Raw genomic sequence first — 17440 nt, 5'->3', positions numbered from 1 at the left:
GTTTACCGTAACATACCAAAGTAAAACCAAGTTGAACTGTGTTATACAGAGTTATAACAATAAATACAATAAAGTACCACATCAGTGTAATTAAATTATCTCCATCCTTAGGCCGTTCCCAGCGCTGGAGGAATCAGAGCGGGTTTTGGTGAGTGTGTTCTTCTGGTTATACAGACTAAATAACTGATATGGAGAGCTGCAATTCAACTTACATGGTCAAAGGAGATGGTGTTTGTTCTGCAGAATTGCCAAATGAATGGAGGGAAAATACATACAATAGCTGGAGTGTAATCCAAACCCTGTGAACTTTCTGTCCTTTTTTATAGGCTACTTGGTCTGTGCAATAATTTTGCCTATGTGGTGATGCTGAGTGCTGCTCATGACATCTTAAAACAACAGGAATCTCAGAATGCAACAGCGCCTGTGAGTTTGTACACGTCTCTTTTTACTGTGGTGTGTGTGTGTGTGTGAATTCTATTTCAAGGATATGTAGTAACTTGGAAATTGAGGCTCAATCCTGAGTATGTTCTTCTCATTTCCTTTGTCTATATTATCCTGTAGACCCCAGCCCCAGGCCTCTTGCAGTCAGCCGGTGGAAACAGCAGCAACAGCAGCCGCTATGACTGCAATCCTGTATCTACTGCAGTAAGACTTTTCCTCTTATGCACAAACAAACAGTTGCTTCCTGTATCTGCCTAATAGGCACCCTGTAGATTAGGAATGAACTAATAAATGCTGATATCCAATCATTTTCATTTGCACACCTGCTGATACATTGACATTTACTAAATGTATAAATAGGGACTTACCTGGATCAGTATTACATAGAAATATTTAATATTATTTATATAGTTCTAATTACATATTCACAGTCTGCAGTAATTTCGGGTGGGTAACAATTCGGGTGGGTGAAAATGCAAAAATAGTATAGTGTGTGCATAAAGAACTTTATATATATAAAAGAACTGATTAGAGGCTCAACATGGTTCCTTATGGCTCACAGCATCCCTGAAAGCAGGTCTACTTTTCCAGTTCCTTGGTTAAATAGCTTTCATCAGTCTTCTAGGATTGGTACAAAATCCTGTACAAACAGTGCTACCACAGTTATCTACCCGAAAGCAAGTCCACTGTTGTGATGCAATGCTGATTTGTCCTTATATATTCTGATTGTTCAGTTTGTTTAACTGATCACTGCACTCCTAAAATACTTTATTGAGTGAGGGAGTGAGGAATCTGTAAATGGTCAAAAACCTTTACATCAGGTGAAGGGTTTTCACATTCGCACATCTCTATTATAAACATGGTTCTTAATGGAACCCAAGTTGGTTTTTCTAAGGCACTGATCAAAGAACCATTGGAAGCACCTTTATTAGTAAGAGTGTAGAGTACTGTCAATGTTGTAAGACAGGGGTGGGCAACCAAGGACTGAAGACTAGCACAGTTTGCTGATTTCCTTGCTCTGACACACCTACTGTACTAAACCTGACTGTTAATAGGTGAGATGATTCAGGTGTGCTTGAGATTCGGCCCGGATTCCTTATGTTACAAAGCTTTGTATCAAGCAAACGGTCACTGTATAGGAGAAGGAAATGTACGTTTAAAATATGCTTAAATGGAAAGTAAGCTCACCTATCCAGATTTCACTCCACATAACTCTAGACTATTTCAGTTGGTTCATTTGTTGAATCAGATTGATGTAAACATGTATTGGTGTTTTCTCTTCTCTGTTTTCAGGCTGTCCTTTTGGCTGACATCCTACCAACCCTAGTGATCAAGCTTACAGCCCCGTTTTACATCCACAAAATGCCTTATGGGTACTGGTCACCTTACTTCTTTATTATATTTATTTGACATGGACAAAACAGCAACAATGGAACTGCAACATACAATTATACATTAGAACCAGATGTACTGTGAAGAGTGTAAGTCATTTACACCACTTTTCCATAACACAAGTCATGTTGGATTGCAGTTTTAACTCTCTGTTATCCATTTTTTAAGCAATTACAAAATGGCTGTAGATTTATAAACCGTGCTCTGGTAATTATTGTAAATTAAACATGAAACTTATAAAGAAATGGTATTAAGTTTAAGTTTTTAATAAAATAAATAAAAATAAATTAATTAGAGACAAAAACACACATTAAATAGTTAAATAACTACCTCCCTACAAAACAGATGGTAATCCACATCTTAGAAGTACATCCCCATTTTACAATTTACAAACAGAGCATTTTATTTTAAATATCACTCCCCCTTTTTTCCTACATTAGCTCTGCCACTGATCACCTTAATAGTATGAAAGGAATTGGACAGAACTGCAAACACAGATTTGACGGCTCAATAAATCAATGCTGAACCTCTAGACTTTGGAAAGAAAGCCTTCAGAGAAGGAATCTACTTTATGCAGTTGCATATTCTTAAACATTAAGGAGCTTCAAATGGTTTTCTGAGTGATGCCATAGAAGAACCACTTTTGGTTTCATAAAGAAAAGCTTCCTCATCCTCACACAAGCAATGCTTCCAAAATGGCACAGAACCATTTTAGGCACCTTTATTTCTATGTGTTCGTTACTGCATTGGGTTCATGTTGTTTGAATTGTATTGAAGCACTAAATGCATGATTTTGTGATTGACAGGTTTCGTGTTCTGCTGTGTGTCGCCACGGCAACAGTTAGCTTCTTAGTGGTGTCGTTTTCCTCTACAGTGTTGATGAGCATCTTGGGTAACATGTTTGTGTTGTTAATTTTTCTGGCTTCATCATCATTGCCTTTGAAACATACTGATTTAAATGTCATGTGTCTCTAGGTGTTGTGTTTGCCAGTGTGAGCGCAGGTCTCGGAGAACTCTCCTTCCTCTCCCTCACCGTCTATTTCAGCAGGTACGACTGCCCTCGCCCTTCCCAGCCCACAGCACCATCAACACCACCTCTGATTCTTTGTCTATTGGTCCATTGATTGTGAAATGTTCATGAAAAAATCAACTGCTTTGATTAAATGTAAAAATAGATAACGGAAAAAAACAAGATGCACTATATGGACAAAAGTATTGGGACACCTCATTCATTGCTGTCTCTACTGTTCAGATAAGAAGGGAAGAAGGCTTTTTATTATTTGTAATATATTTTTTAAATAATTTCTATAGCAAATTTTAAAAAGAACTAATGTTAGACCACAGTACACACATAAAATCATAAATAGATAAAAGAAGAAACTAATAAGTATAAGGAAAACAACAGACAGCATTAAAAAGAAGAGCAAGTACAACAATAAATAACAGGCCAAATTAAAATCCATGAAAGAAAGCAAGAGTCAGATCTCCACAGTTCTTGACTGTTCCTGAGCCTGAGGGTCACCATTAAGAGACATGATCACCCTTTACCTTTTTCTTTGAACAGGAGATCCTTATGACAGACTGACCTAAAGCTGAAACAAGCCTGACAGTAGTTAAACAGTGCATTTATTAGTTATTAGTGCTTATATTTGACTTCTCCTCCCCTATTGTCTCTCCCTCAGTGATGTGTTGAGTGGATGGGGATCTGGTACAGGGGGTGCTGGGGTCGCTGGAGCTGTTCTGTACTCTGCCCTCACACAGGCGGGTCTGTCGCCTCGGAATACTCTGCTGATCATGCTGATTGTCCCTGCTGTCATGCTGATCAGGTCAGAGCAAACCCTCAAAGCCTTTAGCAGTTAAATCATTATTACTGGTTAACACTGGGTTAATGTCTTTGTAGTGGCTTCTCTACAGTACACCGTTTCTCACTGTTTGTCCTTTCTGTCTCTCAGCTACTTCTTCCTTCTGGTCTTTCCTCCCTCGTTCCCACAGTGGAAGTCCAAAGAAGCGACTCATCAAGGCTCCCAGGAAAGACGGCCCTTGATATGGGAAGATGACGACCAAACACAAGGTTTTTGCATCACAGCAACAATATAGTGATTGTTAACCATCTGGAGTCTACAAGCTCGCCACCTTGCCGAATTTGATGTTTCTGTTCATATCCAGAAATACAGATCAAACTTTTCACTATACAGTCCGCCCTTTCTATTGCCAGATCGGACATGAGTTATGAGGCTATAAAGATGGGTTGAGATTCTCCTCTCTGACCCTCGCCCGGTCTAACTTGTGTATTTTTGTGTCCATCATCTGCCTTTCATCTGTAATTGGTGGATTCCTGCATCCATTTGTGTTTTTTTATGACTGACCAGTAGACCAGTGGAAACTCAGAAACTTGTCTTCAGCCTCTCACTATTTCTTTACTATTTAATTCACATATTCCTCTAATTTTGTGAGGCTAAGACTCTGGTAAACCCATTTTAAGCACCTAAACAATTCGTCCACATGAGGTTTATTTTTTACCAGAAATGTAAAGAATTTCTAAACTCTAAAAACTGTTTTTCAGGTTTCAGATTTTCTATTCTCATGGTGCTCTGGCTCACATGGGTTCTCATTATAGAGAGAGCTGAGATTTTTCAGAACATTTTGATATAGAATATGTGGTATTATCTTATATACAAGCGCTTTTAAAGACGAATTGAAGAAGGAGAAAATGCCTTTAGACTTCTTTAGAGGGTTAATGATCATCTTGCATGTAGGTCTTTTATTGCATTATGACCATCATAATTAATTTGGATGAAAGTAATGAATGTGGGTCAGTCTCTAACTCTTAAAATATATTGTAAGGCTGATTACACCTGCATTATCTGACAACTACAACATTCTAGATATAGTCCATACTGTGCAACCTTATAACTGTCCAGTGGCGGTTTTGTGTGCAGTGTGTTGTGTGGTAACTCGTTTAGATAACTGTGCTGGCCATGCTTTCTTCTTCCTTACAGAGGACAGACATACTGGACCCCTGACCTTTTCAGACAAGCTACACGTCCTGAAAGTGAGCTGTGTGTTTGTTGTTTGCTTGCTCATGCTTCTGCTCAAATTTACATTCCTGTGCATTTGTATTTTTAAGATTTTAAGAAGTTTAGAAGTATATTATATGGCCAATTGTTTGTGGACACCCCTTCTAATTGATTGCATTCACCTACTTTACATTGTACCCATTGCTGATACAGATGTGCAAATGAACACACAGCTTGTGTAGTCCCTGTAGAGAAGTACTGCCAATAGAATAGGACTCTCCAGGCCCCATGCCTAATGCCAGGTGTGGACTAGAGGGTATAAAGCTTCCTAGCCTTGAGCTGTGGAGCGGCGGAAGAACTGTGTTCTCTGAAATGATGATGGTGGTCCATCCAGTACTTTTGGGATGAGTTTGGGGTGTTGAGGATGAGGTGGGGTGGTATTCATCTAACATCCTCAGTAACGTTCTTGTCACTGAATGCATTGAAATCCTTACAGCAATGCTCCAAAATCTAGTAGAAAGCCTTCTTCCCTGGACAGTAGAGACAGTTACTCCAACAAAAGCAGGACAAACTCTTTTGGAATTCCCTTGATTTTGGAAGAAACAATGAATGAGCAGTCCCAATACTTTTGTCCGTATAATGAATGCATAAATATGTATAAAATACATATATATATGCACAGTGTATCAGTATACAGTGTACAGTAAGTTGTAAATTAGTGAGTGCTAGTTATTATTATCAGTGATGCGTCGACTGCATTTGAGCCGGTTTGCCTCCAGATGTCAGTCTATTTCCTTTTTTTTTCCATGCTGCCAAAACTGCTGTATTATTCATAGAAAACATTGGATCAGTATCAAACGATTTTTAGCATCTTAGACATACTCTGATCACAGTAGGGGGAGCTAGCACTCAGCTGCACTGCATTCTGTGTGTGCGCACATGTTCCAGTGTTGTGTGTGTGATCTATTCCTGTTCATTGTTTCAGGATCTGCTGAAGTTTACTTTTCCTCTAGCTCTGGTCTACTTTGCTGAGTATTTCATTAACCAGGGGTTGGTGAGTTCTCTGCATCAGTTCATTCTTACAGAGACCTTGGATTGCGGTTTCTCATTTGCTACTTTTTTTCTCTTTTAACTACGAGGTTTATGTTTCTTTTTTCGATCCTATCGACTCCATAGAAAAGATTTAATACATATTAAATGTTGTTGTAGTAAATGCACACAAATATTAATATTATTATTAGTTTATTTATTTATTATATCCATTCTCTTTTTTTTCCCCAGTTGGAGTTGCTCTTCTTTCCACATTCCTTTCTCTCCCATGCACAGCAGTATCGCTGGTATGCAGTTCTACCCTCTGATGCACCCTTTAATGGGAGTGGGCCATAAGAATATGAGTGAATGGACCCCTTTCACATTTCCGGTTTCTCACTTTTGTTGGTTTCCGTTAGCAGATCGCTCAGTTTCCGGTCGAACCAAAACAAACGGCGCAGTCCAGCTTTAAGGCGTTTTGCTGTGTTTCTTGGTGCCACAACTCTAATCAGAAACAACCATACCTGTGCTTTCATACATTTCTATACAGAGATCCAAGTGGATCCATACAATCCCCATTTTGTGAGTTAGGGTGCATTACACAATCTTAGCTTACTGTTATTATTTGCTTGAGGGTTACAAAAGCGTACCTATCCCCTCAACAACCTTACCTTTACCCTCAGATGCAGATACTTTATCTAAAAACCCTGGCCATACTTCTGCTGAGAGCCTATTGAAATGCCCTAAATGCTGTTTTATGAGATAGGTTTATGTATACATAGACACTGTGGAAGCACAACCGATGGCTCAGAGAGCAGAGAGCAACGTCTAAACGTCTTTTAGGATTCGGATTGGTTCATGCTCGGAGGTGGTGATGTACCCTGCCGTTTCTCTTGAAATAAAGTTAAGGATTAATAAAAGTCCAGGATTAAAAAGTCCAGGATTAGAGAATCTGTTGTTAACAGTCAGGATAAAGAGGAGAACGTCAATGAGGAGGTGAGCGTATGTGTGAAAGGGTCCATTTATAACATGAAAGACTAGAGCCCCAAAAATGCAGTTTAATGTATCTAATTTGCATGAGACGGAGCTGACAACACTCATAACTGCTTTATGATCAAAATACCCTGTTGTAAATGACAGAGAGTGCACATTACCTCTGTTCTTTTGTTTTAGGTATCAGACTCTGTACCAGATCGGTGTAATGATATCCCGCACATCTCTTTTCTGCATTAAGATCAAAAAGATCTGGCTGCTGGCTTTGTTACAGGTTTGTATTTAAGCTGTAATACAGTTTTCGTGGCATTGCCACTATTATCCGATCACTTGCCATCAGCAGTTGGAATCTGAGAGAGCACAATTGGCCTTACTCTTTCAGGATTGGGTTTGTTTATATATATATATATATATATATATATATATATATATATATATATATATATTATTCTCTCTCTCTCTCTCTCTCTCTCTCTCTCTCTCTCTCTCTCTCTCTCTCTCTCTTACTCTCATTTGCAGTGTGTGAATGCAGTCCTGCTGTCCTTTGCAGTGTTATATCAGTTCTTGCCAAGTGTGTGGCTGGTGTTTTTTATAGTTGTCTATGAAGGTCTGCTGGGAGGAGCAGCCTATGTCAACATTTTCTACTTAATCAGCACAGAGGTAATGGACTTTCTTTTATTAGTTTCTGAAACTGCTTTATTGTTTCAGTCTAACACACCAACTGGGTGACTTTTGGATTCTTACATTACAGACTGGTGACCGTGAGAGGGAATATGCCATGGCCGCAGCGAGTGTAGGGGACAGTGTTGGTATTGCCCTATCCGGAGCTTTGGCTATCCCTGTCCACAACTACTTCTGCTCTCTGTGAGAGAGAGGACAACACTCAACACTCACAGAAACAGAGACTGAGGTGACTGTCGAGTAATAAGAGAGCTGGAAAAAGGATGGGAGAAGAGGAAATGAATCACCACAAATTTCTACAAAACAAGTTTCTTCATTTCTAGGAACAAAAGATATTATTTTAAGTGATCATTTTAAATATTGAGTATTAAGTTTTACAGTGTATAATTCTCATTTTACATTCCTTTATGGGACTAACAAGTCCCTTAATTTGGCCAGGCAGCCATACTATGATAACAGATGGAACAGGAAATTCCAGCTAATTTAATTATACTGTTTTTCTGTTGACTTAAAGACATGTGTACCAGTGCTGATAGTCCAGCTCATGCAAATGTAAAGTTGAGTCAGTTGAGTTTTAAACATGTGCCTCAAAAGGTCTCAAAAAATATTTTAAGAAGGTAAATTTCACTTGTACTTTGATATGATTTAAAAAACACAGTATTAACAATTTAATACCTCTGGCTCAGTGTTAAAAAAAAAAGAAAACAATCCCAACACACACATTTTGTCCTTTCTTATTCCCACTCACTAGTTAGGACTCCCCCATCACACAGTGCTACCAGTGCTGGGAGGATAAAGGCTAGTATTGCTTCCTCTAAATCACAGTAAGCTCTACTGCATCCTCTCAAGCTACAACTGCCAGTTCTATTATATCGTCCCCCACCTACCCAGAGAGTAAGACTGACCCTGCGCTCTCTGCCCGGTAGATCTCAACCCTTCTCCCAGACCAAGCTGGGATTCCCAGTTTTTCCAGTAAGTGAAATAGCTCAACAGTAAAAGTGCAGCTAATGTAAGTTCCACTACAATTCAGCTACTCCATGTAATGAAGAGAAAGTGCGCCACACAGGTCCTGCAGACAACCAGGCTCTTCCAGCCGAAGGCCAATAGATGGGCCTGTATTAGCACAGGGAAAACGAATTGTTGGAATTAGAGACTGGAGATGGAAAGACAGTTGAGATGGAAAATGGGCTGTTTTGGCTTTGAAACATATGGGATGGGCAGAGCTACATACCATACTGCAACCAGCCAGCAGAGGTGCTAGACCTGTGGTTGCTTCACTTTTTCTGCAGACATTGTTAACACTAATAGACAAATGAAAGATGTTGTCGTTTGCCACTGTGTATAAGAGTTTTGAGGACATATTTTACATTACATTACAAACCGTGTACCCCTTATCTAAAGCCTTTGGTGAAAATACAGGTATAGGGAATGCTGCTGGTTCCTAACCTGACTCATTCCAGAAGATTTGACCACAGTGAAATTGTTCCCTTTGCATATCCCAGCCTAAAAAGCTAAGGTACCAATGAGGCAGAAAGGGTTGAGTTCCTTGCTCAAGGATCCAAAAGGACATGGGTATTGAACCCATGTCCTTTTATAACAGCACTCTAACCACCAAGTTATCATTGCTTTTGCTGTCTTGATGGGATGGCTATTGTTGCTGAAGGACAACTGTGTAGGTTCAACCTGACATGTGATGACCTCAGAGTGAATATCTATCTTGTCCACTTGACTCTCTGTAAACAGAAGTCTCCTGCACCATCAAAAAAAAGTCATGTAGACTTATTGTGGACCAAGGTGCGGCTACTTTAGAAAAGGCTTGCCATTTCTGACCTTTCAGTGAAGGAGAACCTACTTACAGCAACCTTTTACATGTCATCTTACCTGCATCAAGGGCCTAATATCGAAACTGCTTAGCGGTCTCCACCATTCCACAGAGTCAGTCTCAGATTCTTCAGTGATAAGACAACTACATTCTTTGTGTGCATAACTTCATGCCTTTTACTCTCACAAGGGTGTGATCAGGAACATTTGAAATGGTAAAGGTGCTCTGATTAGGCCCTGTTTCATCCTATGACCTGAAGTACTGTGCCCTGCAGAGGGTAAAAAAAAGTGTGAAATCATGATTGCAAGGCTAGTGTTTTTCTGACCCGTTGCTTCATCTGTATTTACGACATTTTGTTATCTTTTGATGAGCAGGTACTTCCTTCCTAAAAAATGATCAGACACAGACTTTCAGAAAATGCAAACGAATACTGCTGTAAGCTTGAGTAACAGGTACATTTTGTAAGTTATGACTCTTGTGAAGCAAGGTTAGTAAAAATGGGTAATTTTGGCTTAACTGTTCTCATCGTCTTTAGGCCTACACTTCCAAGACGATGTCTTTTTAAAAAGGCTTGTCCTCTGTAATGAATGCTATATTGAAGTACTTGCTAAAGACAGCAGGTTTCAGTGTGCCCAATAGCTACACTGTGTCTCATATACTCTCTTAAAAACAAAGGTCTACAAAAATTTCTTTGAGTGATGCCATAGAGGAACCACTTTTGTTTGTCAGTGTGAAGAACCTTTAAAAGACCTGATTTTTTTCTCTTGATATAGAGGTTCTTTATGGTACAAAAAGTGGTTCTTCTGTGGCATTGCCCAAAGTACCTTTTGCACCTTATTTTATTTTATTTTTTTTGTGTGTAGTGGTACAGTGGTGCTTGAACGTTTGTAAACTCTTCAGAGTTTCCTACATTTCTGCATAAATTTGACTTACACCTTCATCAGATTTTCTCACAAGTCCTAAAAGTAGAGAAAAAGAACCAAGTCAAACAAACAAAAATAAAAAAGACTATTTTAGACTTGGTAATTTTTTTAATTAAATATTAGACTTGGTAATTTTTTTTAAACCAATGGTATTATATATCTGTAAGTGGCAGGTGGCAAGTATGTGAACCTTCAGTTCAGTTTCAGTATCTGGTGTGACCCCCTTTTGTCCAGCAATAACTGCATACTTAAACGTAATGAGCCCTGCACATCGGCTTGGAGGACTTGGAGCCCATTGTCCCGTACAAAACATATTCAACTCTCTTATGCTAGTGGGTTTCCTCCCATGAATTGCCTGCTTTAGGGCCTTCCACACTATTTCTATTGGATTAATTTCAGGACTTTGACTTGGCCATTTTTAAAACATTAACTTTATTTACATTTAAGGCATTTAGCAGACGCTCTTATCCAGAGAGACTAACAAAAGATCTTTACTGTTCACTCAGAAAATACCCTTAGCTAGTTTGTATCAGTGACTGACCACCTAGTAGATGCTATTATAGTAGTAGTAGTACAAAAAGAGGTAGGGGCTGGCTTTACATGTGTTGGAGGAGACGTGTTAGTCTTCACCCTCCTAGTGTTGGGGGGCATTGCTAGTAAATGGGTGGAGTTCACATGAACAGAGATAGATGGGTAATTGGCCTTCCAGGTTACTTTCATCATTTCACAATTTACATTCATCACAAGTATCCAGGCATATCTGAATATTCAGCTTGTCACTTTGCAACCTAAATGACTGAAGCCTTATGAACGTTTTGAAATAAACACTTTGCAATGGTGAAACACTGGTGACATTGCAAATTTGATTTCAGAATGTGTGCCCACAAAACCACAAAGAGCCTTAACTTCTTGACCTCTCAGAACCACCAGTGGTTCCTGTTTTTGTAAAAAAGCCTTTGGACATAATTAAGCATAAGGGGTTAAGCCCTGTTCTTAGGCCGATAACTAATAATACGTAGGCTTTACTCTCATTTGTAACAATTTTCATAGACCCTAAAATAGAACCCTGTGGAACGCCACAAATACGCTAATCTTGTTATTGACAAATTTATAGTAGTTTCTGTTTTAATAAAATGATTATTAACAGAATAATAAACCTATAATTCAAAAGGTTAAAACATTTAAATTTACCTTGTGCATTTTATTCTGTTTTGGGGCAACGTGTTATGGACCCAGGTAGAGTCACTTTGGAGTGAATTCAAATGAAGGAGAAACAAATGTCCACAACTTTAAGGGTTGTTCAAAGACATTTATTATACGAATCACAGTGCATAGAGAAATAGAGAGCCTTAAAAAAAAAAAAACAAGGATAACACGATAAACGATAAAATCTTCACCTTCATTTTTCAATCTTTTAATTTAGTTACATAAATATATTGCAGATGGTCAATGCTATTAAATAATTAGCTCATAGGGGTAGTTTACTAGTTGTTATGCATCCACTGGCAGTGTTTTCCACAATGTGTATATGTTTTATAACCAGACAAGTCAACCTGAATTTTACTGATGCTATTTACATCAGACTGAAACTGCTCCTGTGGTCTTTTGCTTTGACTTCAGCAATAGTCTTTCTCTAAATCAGTTGTGTTAAATGTGTTAAATCATCAATACTTGTCCAGTCACAATCAATCAGTTTCTGGCACCAAGCAGAATAACCTTAAAAATTGGTCCTCATGCTATAAATTTAGTTCAGATCTCCATTACACTGGATCGTCTTAGTCTGTTATGACACATATTTGAATTCTTAGAGGTAATGCGTTTTTAACATGTCTTTGAAGGCTTTCATCATGGCTTACGATTACCAATGGGCGTTTCTTTTCTTGGTAACGGTTTGCAGAAAACTGGAGTGACTGGCATACAGCGGCTGAGAAGAGTCGACATCAATCCATTTCACTTGGCCTGCATCATCGCCAGCTTGCAGCGGCAGCTCACTTACACTGTCCCCTAGAAAGCAAAGAGGATAATACTTTACTCACTTTACCTACAGCTTAATGAGTGCATTCAGCTACTTTCAAGCTACAGTCATTGCTGACACAGGTGTGCAAATGCACACATACAGCTTGTTTAGTCCCTGTGGAGAGATACTGCAAATAGAATAGGACTCTCTAGAGCAGATAAAGCCATCCTTTGCATGAAACTATTGGCACCATGCGTAATGCCAGGTTGAGGATGAGGGGGGTGGTGATCATCCAACTTCCTGACCTCACTAATGCTTTTGTTGCTGACAGCAATCAGATCCAAAATCTAGTTAAAAGTTGTCCCTGGACTGTAGAGACAGTTACTCCAACAAAAGCAGAATACACTCTTGTTTAATACCCATGATTTCTGAAGAAACAATAAATTAGCAAGTGTCCCATTACTTTTGCCCTTATAGTGTACATTTATTCAATACTTGATGGCACAAGCATCCCTTCAAGTTCACCGTCACCTGTTTCATCATGGAAGTTAACAGCAACCGTTTCCATCCAGGAATTGTCCGTGTTTCTTGGATCATCTACATAACCTTTATACACCTGAAAAAAGAGGTATCACAATGTTTTGCAAGAAAGCGTTATTCCTTTATTTCTTTCTTTGATTAACTGCCTAAATTCCTTACCTGAAAACCTGGAGATTTGAAAAGCTGAGCGATCCGCTCACGGATCTTCTCCCGCTCTTGTGGGGAGGCCTGGAGAGAGTTCAGTGCCTCCTCTGAGAACTCTCGCTGCAGGGTTAGAGACACTAACTCTCCTGGGTCCACCATACCCTAAACATATATTACAGGTTAGCAGCCATGCACAGAAAGTGTATGCAGACAGCACCTCATATCCAGTGATTATCCTTGTGGAGATCAGAGGTGAACTTAGATAAATACAACAACTGGATCTTGAGTCAAGTATATACTGACCCCTGGAATGGCCCATTCCCCACAGTCCTTCCTCTTGATGGACACAAACTGCAGCACAGGAAGATTAGAGACAGCATGTGAAACACGCTGCCCTGAACCGTCCCTCTTCCACCTGTAAGAGACCACAGAAGAGTGGATTTAGCAGAAGGCTACATAGATGAACCTGGACTGTTCCAACTCAAAGACAGAAGATAAGGTTATAAGGTGACAATTGCGGGCCCAACTACATAAAACAGCCTCGTCACCTTTACATAGTCTGGTGAAGCGGTATAACCAACACTGAGTAGGGTAATGAGCAAGATGGACAATTAAGGGGCCTTGCTGTAATATTCACTTGGAGGTCTGGTAAATAATACAAGCACAGTTCATTCAATCCAAGTTCAGAGAAACTTTCCATTTATACTAATGCAAAAGTATCTGCATCAGTATAAATGTGATAAATGAAAAGAGGCTGTGGCAAACGCTTTACACCACAAAGTAGAACAGTAATACTGTTTTTTGGTCACCAAATTGTCCTCCTCAATTTTAGCCAATTGCGCAACCCACTTAATACCGACCAGCTCATTAGTACTACGTCGCATGTAATGCTCCCAAGGAGTACCGGTAGCACTGGGAGGGTAAGGATTGACACATGCGCCACCATCCACTGGCTCTTTTTAAACTGCTGCTGATGCAACATCACCGGGTGAACAACATGTTTGGAGGAGTCCCAAGCTCTGATGCATCGGCTAGCAGATGCCTGTGCCAGCCAGAATCATGGCAAAGTGATGTAGGGAGAGAGCGTTGGCCATCCATCCACCTGGATCGCAGGCAGCACAACCCAGGATTCAGACCAGTGTTTCTAGGGCCTGAGCCAGTAACACTGTGTTTAATCTAACCCTGTGGTGTGGAGGCTGTATATGAGCCTAGCCAGCTTTGACTGTGAGTTGTAGGTTTTAGAATGGTGCAAAATTACCAAAATCCTACATAAATAAAAATGCTTTCTGGCTAATGAAGAGAATAGTTTAGAGGTGAGTTTAACAGAATGACAGAACAGGTAACCTGCAGAATACATTACCTGGTCACTATGGGGTCTGCAGCATGGTTCGGACCCCACCTACCCAGAAGGCCCCGACCATTCAATCCAGTTCTTCCCTTTGGGTTACTGAAGAGAGATTGACAAGGAAAGGAGTCTGAGACGGCTGAAATTTGAGCTCGTGTGTTAACACACAGGCCAACGAGTAAGTGCTTGGCTTACAGTGGTCGACCATCTTGTACAGTGTAGTTTCCCTCGTGGCTCCTTCTATCCACAGACCCATCGAGTGAGTTAAACTTGGGGGAAAATGAACTGAAACAGAAAGTGATGCTTTAGGCAACAACCAACAATACAGCTGAGGTGTGAAGATGCAGGTTTCAAGTTTTGATATTTTCTCTTTTTTATGTCTTGATTCTACAAAGCTGTAATTGTTCATTTGACAGATTTGATAAAAAAAAATGTGATATTTTAATTTCATGTAAAATAGCGCTCTTAAAAACAGCTGAGCTGCAAATAATAGAGAAACCTTATCTGCCTCATAGAAAATCTCATAAGGTTTATTATTACCATCACACAGAAACCTTGTATCTCCATCTCTCATTTTTCACTTTTATGTGTCTAGTTTACATTGTTGTAAAGTTTCATTACAGAGAGGAAACAATGAGACAATGAGAGAAAAGCAACACAGGCTATATAAACGTAGGGTTAATCTACCCTGATAACACAATAGCCACATTCAACGTTTTTAATAATTCAAAGCCATTTTAATAATTAATAAATTAACTCATCATTTTTCAAAATGAGATGTAAAACTTTGACCTTTTAAAAAAGGCTTACTATGGGTACTGGTAATAAGACAAATTCATAGAGCTGAGATTACAGCAGTTTTATTAATGAATGACTTCATTAATTATGGGATGTAGAATTTAGCCTGTAGCCTCTATTATTCATCTCCATTTTTGCATAGTCTGGTTTACCTCAATAAATCTGGTTTATGCTTCAAGGACTCTTGTTCAAAGGATCAATAGAAATGCTCCAAAATGACCTGGAATAAAACCTTAAATATCTGTACTCTGAGTTGAGTTACGAGGTGTTTAGCCCTAAAATACTGAAATCATCAACATAAAAATCCAAATGTTAGAAAATCTACATTAAGTCTGACTCTAAAAATCAACTAAATAAAGTTACAGGGGTTTGTTTTGTATTCTGCCACATTTTTCAAGACAATTTCAAGACCATTCCACTTGATTCAATGGTAAATGTGACAGACGATGGCATGTCGGCCACATCATCAATACAGCCTTAAATAAGCCTTTTTAAAAATTCAGATGATTTCAGTCCTTACATTGTAACTGAGAGGGAAACTGTGCAGTGCTCACTCACCCAATCTCTGAATCAGCCCAGGCAGGTTTCTTCAGCACGGAGGGAGCTGTGTAGTTGACAGGGTTGTATTCGGGCCAGTCTGTTGACCAGCTAATCTTATCGTCTGGGACAGGGAAGCGCTGTATGTTGGAGCCAGGGTAGACTGGGCAGCGGGCTTTGGTGTGCATGGCAGATGATGACATGAAGGCAAAGCTTGATCTACAAAGACTCGGGACTCTGCTGCTAATGGCTTTACTGGCAACAAGACAAATTCATAGAGCTGAGATTAGAGCACTTTTATTAATGAGTGAATGAATGAATGAATTATGGGATGTAGGATTTCACCAGTAGCTAACTTTTTTAATTGACACATGCTATATCAACTCAGGGGTACAATTAACCCTGATAACATAATTGCCAAACTAATTTAATAGTTAATGAATTAATGAATTAATTAACTAATAATTCTTCACAATAAGACGTAAAATTTGGGTTTTTTTTGACACTTTGACGTTTTAAACATTTCAGACTTGAGAAACAGAGAGAAACAGGCTTGAATGCCTCTCTATACAGTGTGACTCTACACATGCTGGCACTTGGAATATAGAATTGTGTGTAAAACCTAGTCCAACAGCTTAAAAGCAGATTAAAGGAATTAAATAATTTTACACACCAGTATCCACTTGCACAAACGCCGTACGGTAGTCCCACAACAGCGAGAGCTATCTGCACCGACCCAGCCCAGTTCAGTAATACTGGTTTCATCACAAACACCCAGCATATAAATCCCACCGCAGTAACTAGGAAGTACACAGCAGAAGTGCGCTAAGCTCAACCCCCCGCCCCCGGTGACGTAACACAAATGACGTTGTATCAAACGACGCGACGTTTTTTTTTTTTTTACTTATTAATAATCCATAAAATATATATTTCTTTAATCTAAAGAATTATAGAAATTTGATTCGTTTTATTTAAATATTTTTATAATAAATAATAATTTCTATATAATTTCTCTGGTCTCTTGTTTAGCAACTACATGATCTATGTGCTGCGTCCTAATTGGTTCACTCGCCCCCTCCCTCGAGCAGACTTGCTCCCTACAGTCTACAGAGTCAGCTTTCTAGAAAAGCAGTGTTTTAATCGTTTTAAGTACAGTGATAATCAGGAAATCAGGACAAAAACATTTTAGTACTATTGCATACATACATAGTGGTTGGAGTGGCGCAACAGATAGCTACATCATTTGGGAGACTATGCTGCACTACACCAATAAGAGTCCTTAGGCCAGACTCCTAACACTACATTGGCCCTCCTCTGTAATACAAGTAACCTTGTAAGTCGCTCTGGATAAGAGCGTCAGCTAAATGTAAATGTACATATCCTGGAATATTACACAGCAAGGATACACAAAAAGGGAAAAATGACAGGGATACTTTTTTATGCACTCTTAAAAATAAAGGGGTGTAATTATTTTTGTTTGTTTGAGCAATGCAAAATTAATAAACTTTACACTCACACTATTACAAACATGGTTCTTCACTAAAACAAAAGTGTTTTTTCTGTGGCATCGCTTAATGAACCATTTGTAACAATGTAACATTGTAAATATGTAGGTAAAACTCCCTACGCCTTTTTTCTCAAATGAATTACATTAGAATAAATATATTTTTAAAATTTGATAATTATCTCAACATATATTGAGGAAAACATTACCCACTCTGCCCAGTAGATGGCACAATAAAATCCCAGGACATTTTGCAGGCAAAAGGGAGCTACTTTTTACCAATTATTTTGTCTGGACTTTTCTGGAGTTTTAAGAGA

The 17440-nt window shown here is 39.0% G+C and overlaps 2 protein-coding genes across 3 annotated transcripts; one reads left to right on the top strand and one right to left on the bottom strand.

Annotated features, from left to right (window-relative positions):
- Positions 1-6: 6 nt before the first annotated feature.
- Positions 7-11838, top strand: cln3 (CLN3 lysosomal/endosomal transmembrane protein, battenin). Its single transcript, XM_072693148.1, has 14 exons — positions 7-148; positions 327-423; positions 562-645; positions 1735-1814; positions 2640-2725; positions 2809-2881; positions 3516-3659; positions 3786-3904; positions 4833-4885; positions 5836-5904; positions 6132-6187; positions 7053-7146; positions 7392-7532; positions 7624-11838. Exons 2-14 carry the CDS (start codon positions 364-366, stop codon positions 7738-7740), a joined length of 1176 nt encoding a protein of 391 aa, XP_072549249.1. The 5' UTR covers positions 7-148; positions 327-363; the 3' UTR covers positions 7741-11838.
- nudt9 (nudix (nucleoside diphosphate linked moiety X)-type motif 9) lies at positions 11587-16421 on the bottom strand. 2 transcript variants are annotated; one of them, XM_072693150.1, is made up of 8 exons: positions 16293-16421; positions 15641-15874; positions 14480-14569; positions 14300-14386; positions 13243-13354; positions 12955-13101; positions 12787-12871; positions 11587-12302 (listed from the first exon to the last, which is right to left on the bottom strand). In XM_072693150.1, exons 1-8 carry the CDS (start codon positions 16382-16384, stop codon positions 12157-12159), a joined length of 993 nt encoding a protein of 330 aa, XP_072549251.1. In that variant the 5' UTR covers positions 16385-16421; the 3' UTR covers positions 11587-12156. The 2 variants fall into 2 exon arrangements, with proteins under 2 accessions (XP_072549251.1, XP_072549252.1); XM_072693151.1 differs by having other exon boundaries at positions 15641-15869; positions 16293-16363.
- Positions 16422-17440: the final 1019 nt, after the last annotated feature.

This window comes from Salminus brasiliensis, chromosome 12 (assembly GCF_030463535.1).
Source record: "Salminus brasiliensis chromosome 12, fSalBra1.hap2, whole genome shotgun sequence".
NCBI lineage: Eukaryota > Metazoa > Chordata > Actinopteri > Characiformes > Bryconidae > Salminus > Salminus brasiliensis.
This window is presented reverse-complemented; position numbering and strand designations above follow the sequence as displayed.

What these genes read in the sequence shown, in the direction of transcription:
- cln3 (XM_072693148.1), top strand. Translation starts at nt 364, where the DNA reads ATGCTGAGTGCTGCTCATGACATCTTAAAACAACAGGAATCTCAGAAT. An exon ending in CCTGCTGTCATGCTGATCAG is followed by an intron (nt 3,660 to 3,785) that starts GTCAGAGCAAAC and finishes TCTGTCTCTCAG; the next exon opens with CTACTTCTTCCTTCTGGTCT. An exon ending in AGATGACGACCAAACACAAG is followed by an intron (nt 3,905 to 4,832) that starts GTTTTTGCATCA and finishes TCTTCCTTACAG; the next exon opens with AGGACAGACATACTGGACCC.
- nudt9 (XM_072693150.1), bottom strand. Translation starts at nt 16,384, where the DNA reads ATGAAACCAGTATTACTGAACTGGGCTGGGTCGGTGCAGATAGCTCTC. An exon ending in GTTTGTGCAAGTGGATACTG is followed by an intron (nt 15,875 to 16,292) that starts GTGTGTAAAATT and finishes TCTTGTTGCCAG; the next exon opens with TAAAGCCATTAGCAGCAGAG. An exon ending in GGGAATGGGCCATTCCAGGG is followed by an intron (nt 13,102 to 13,242) that starts GTCAGTATATAC and finishes ATATATGTTTAG; the next exon opens with GGTATGGTGGACCCAGGAGA.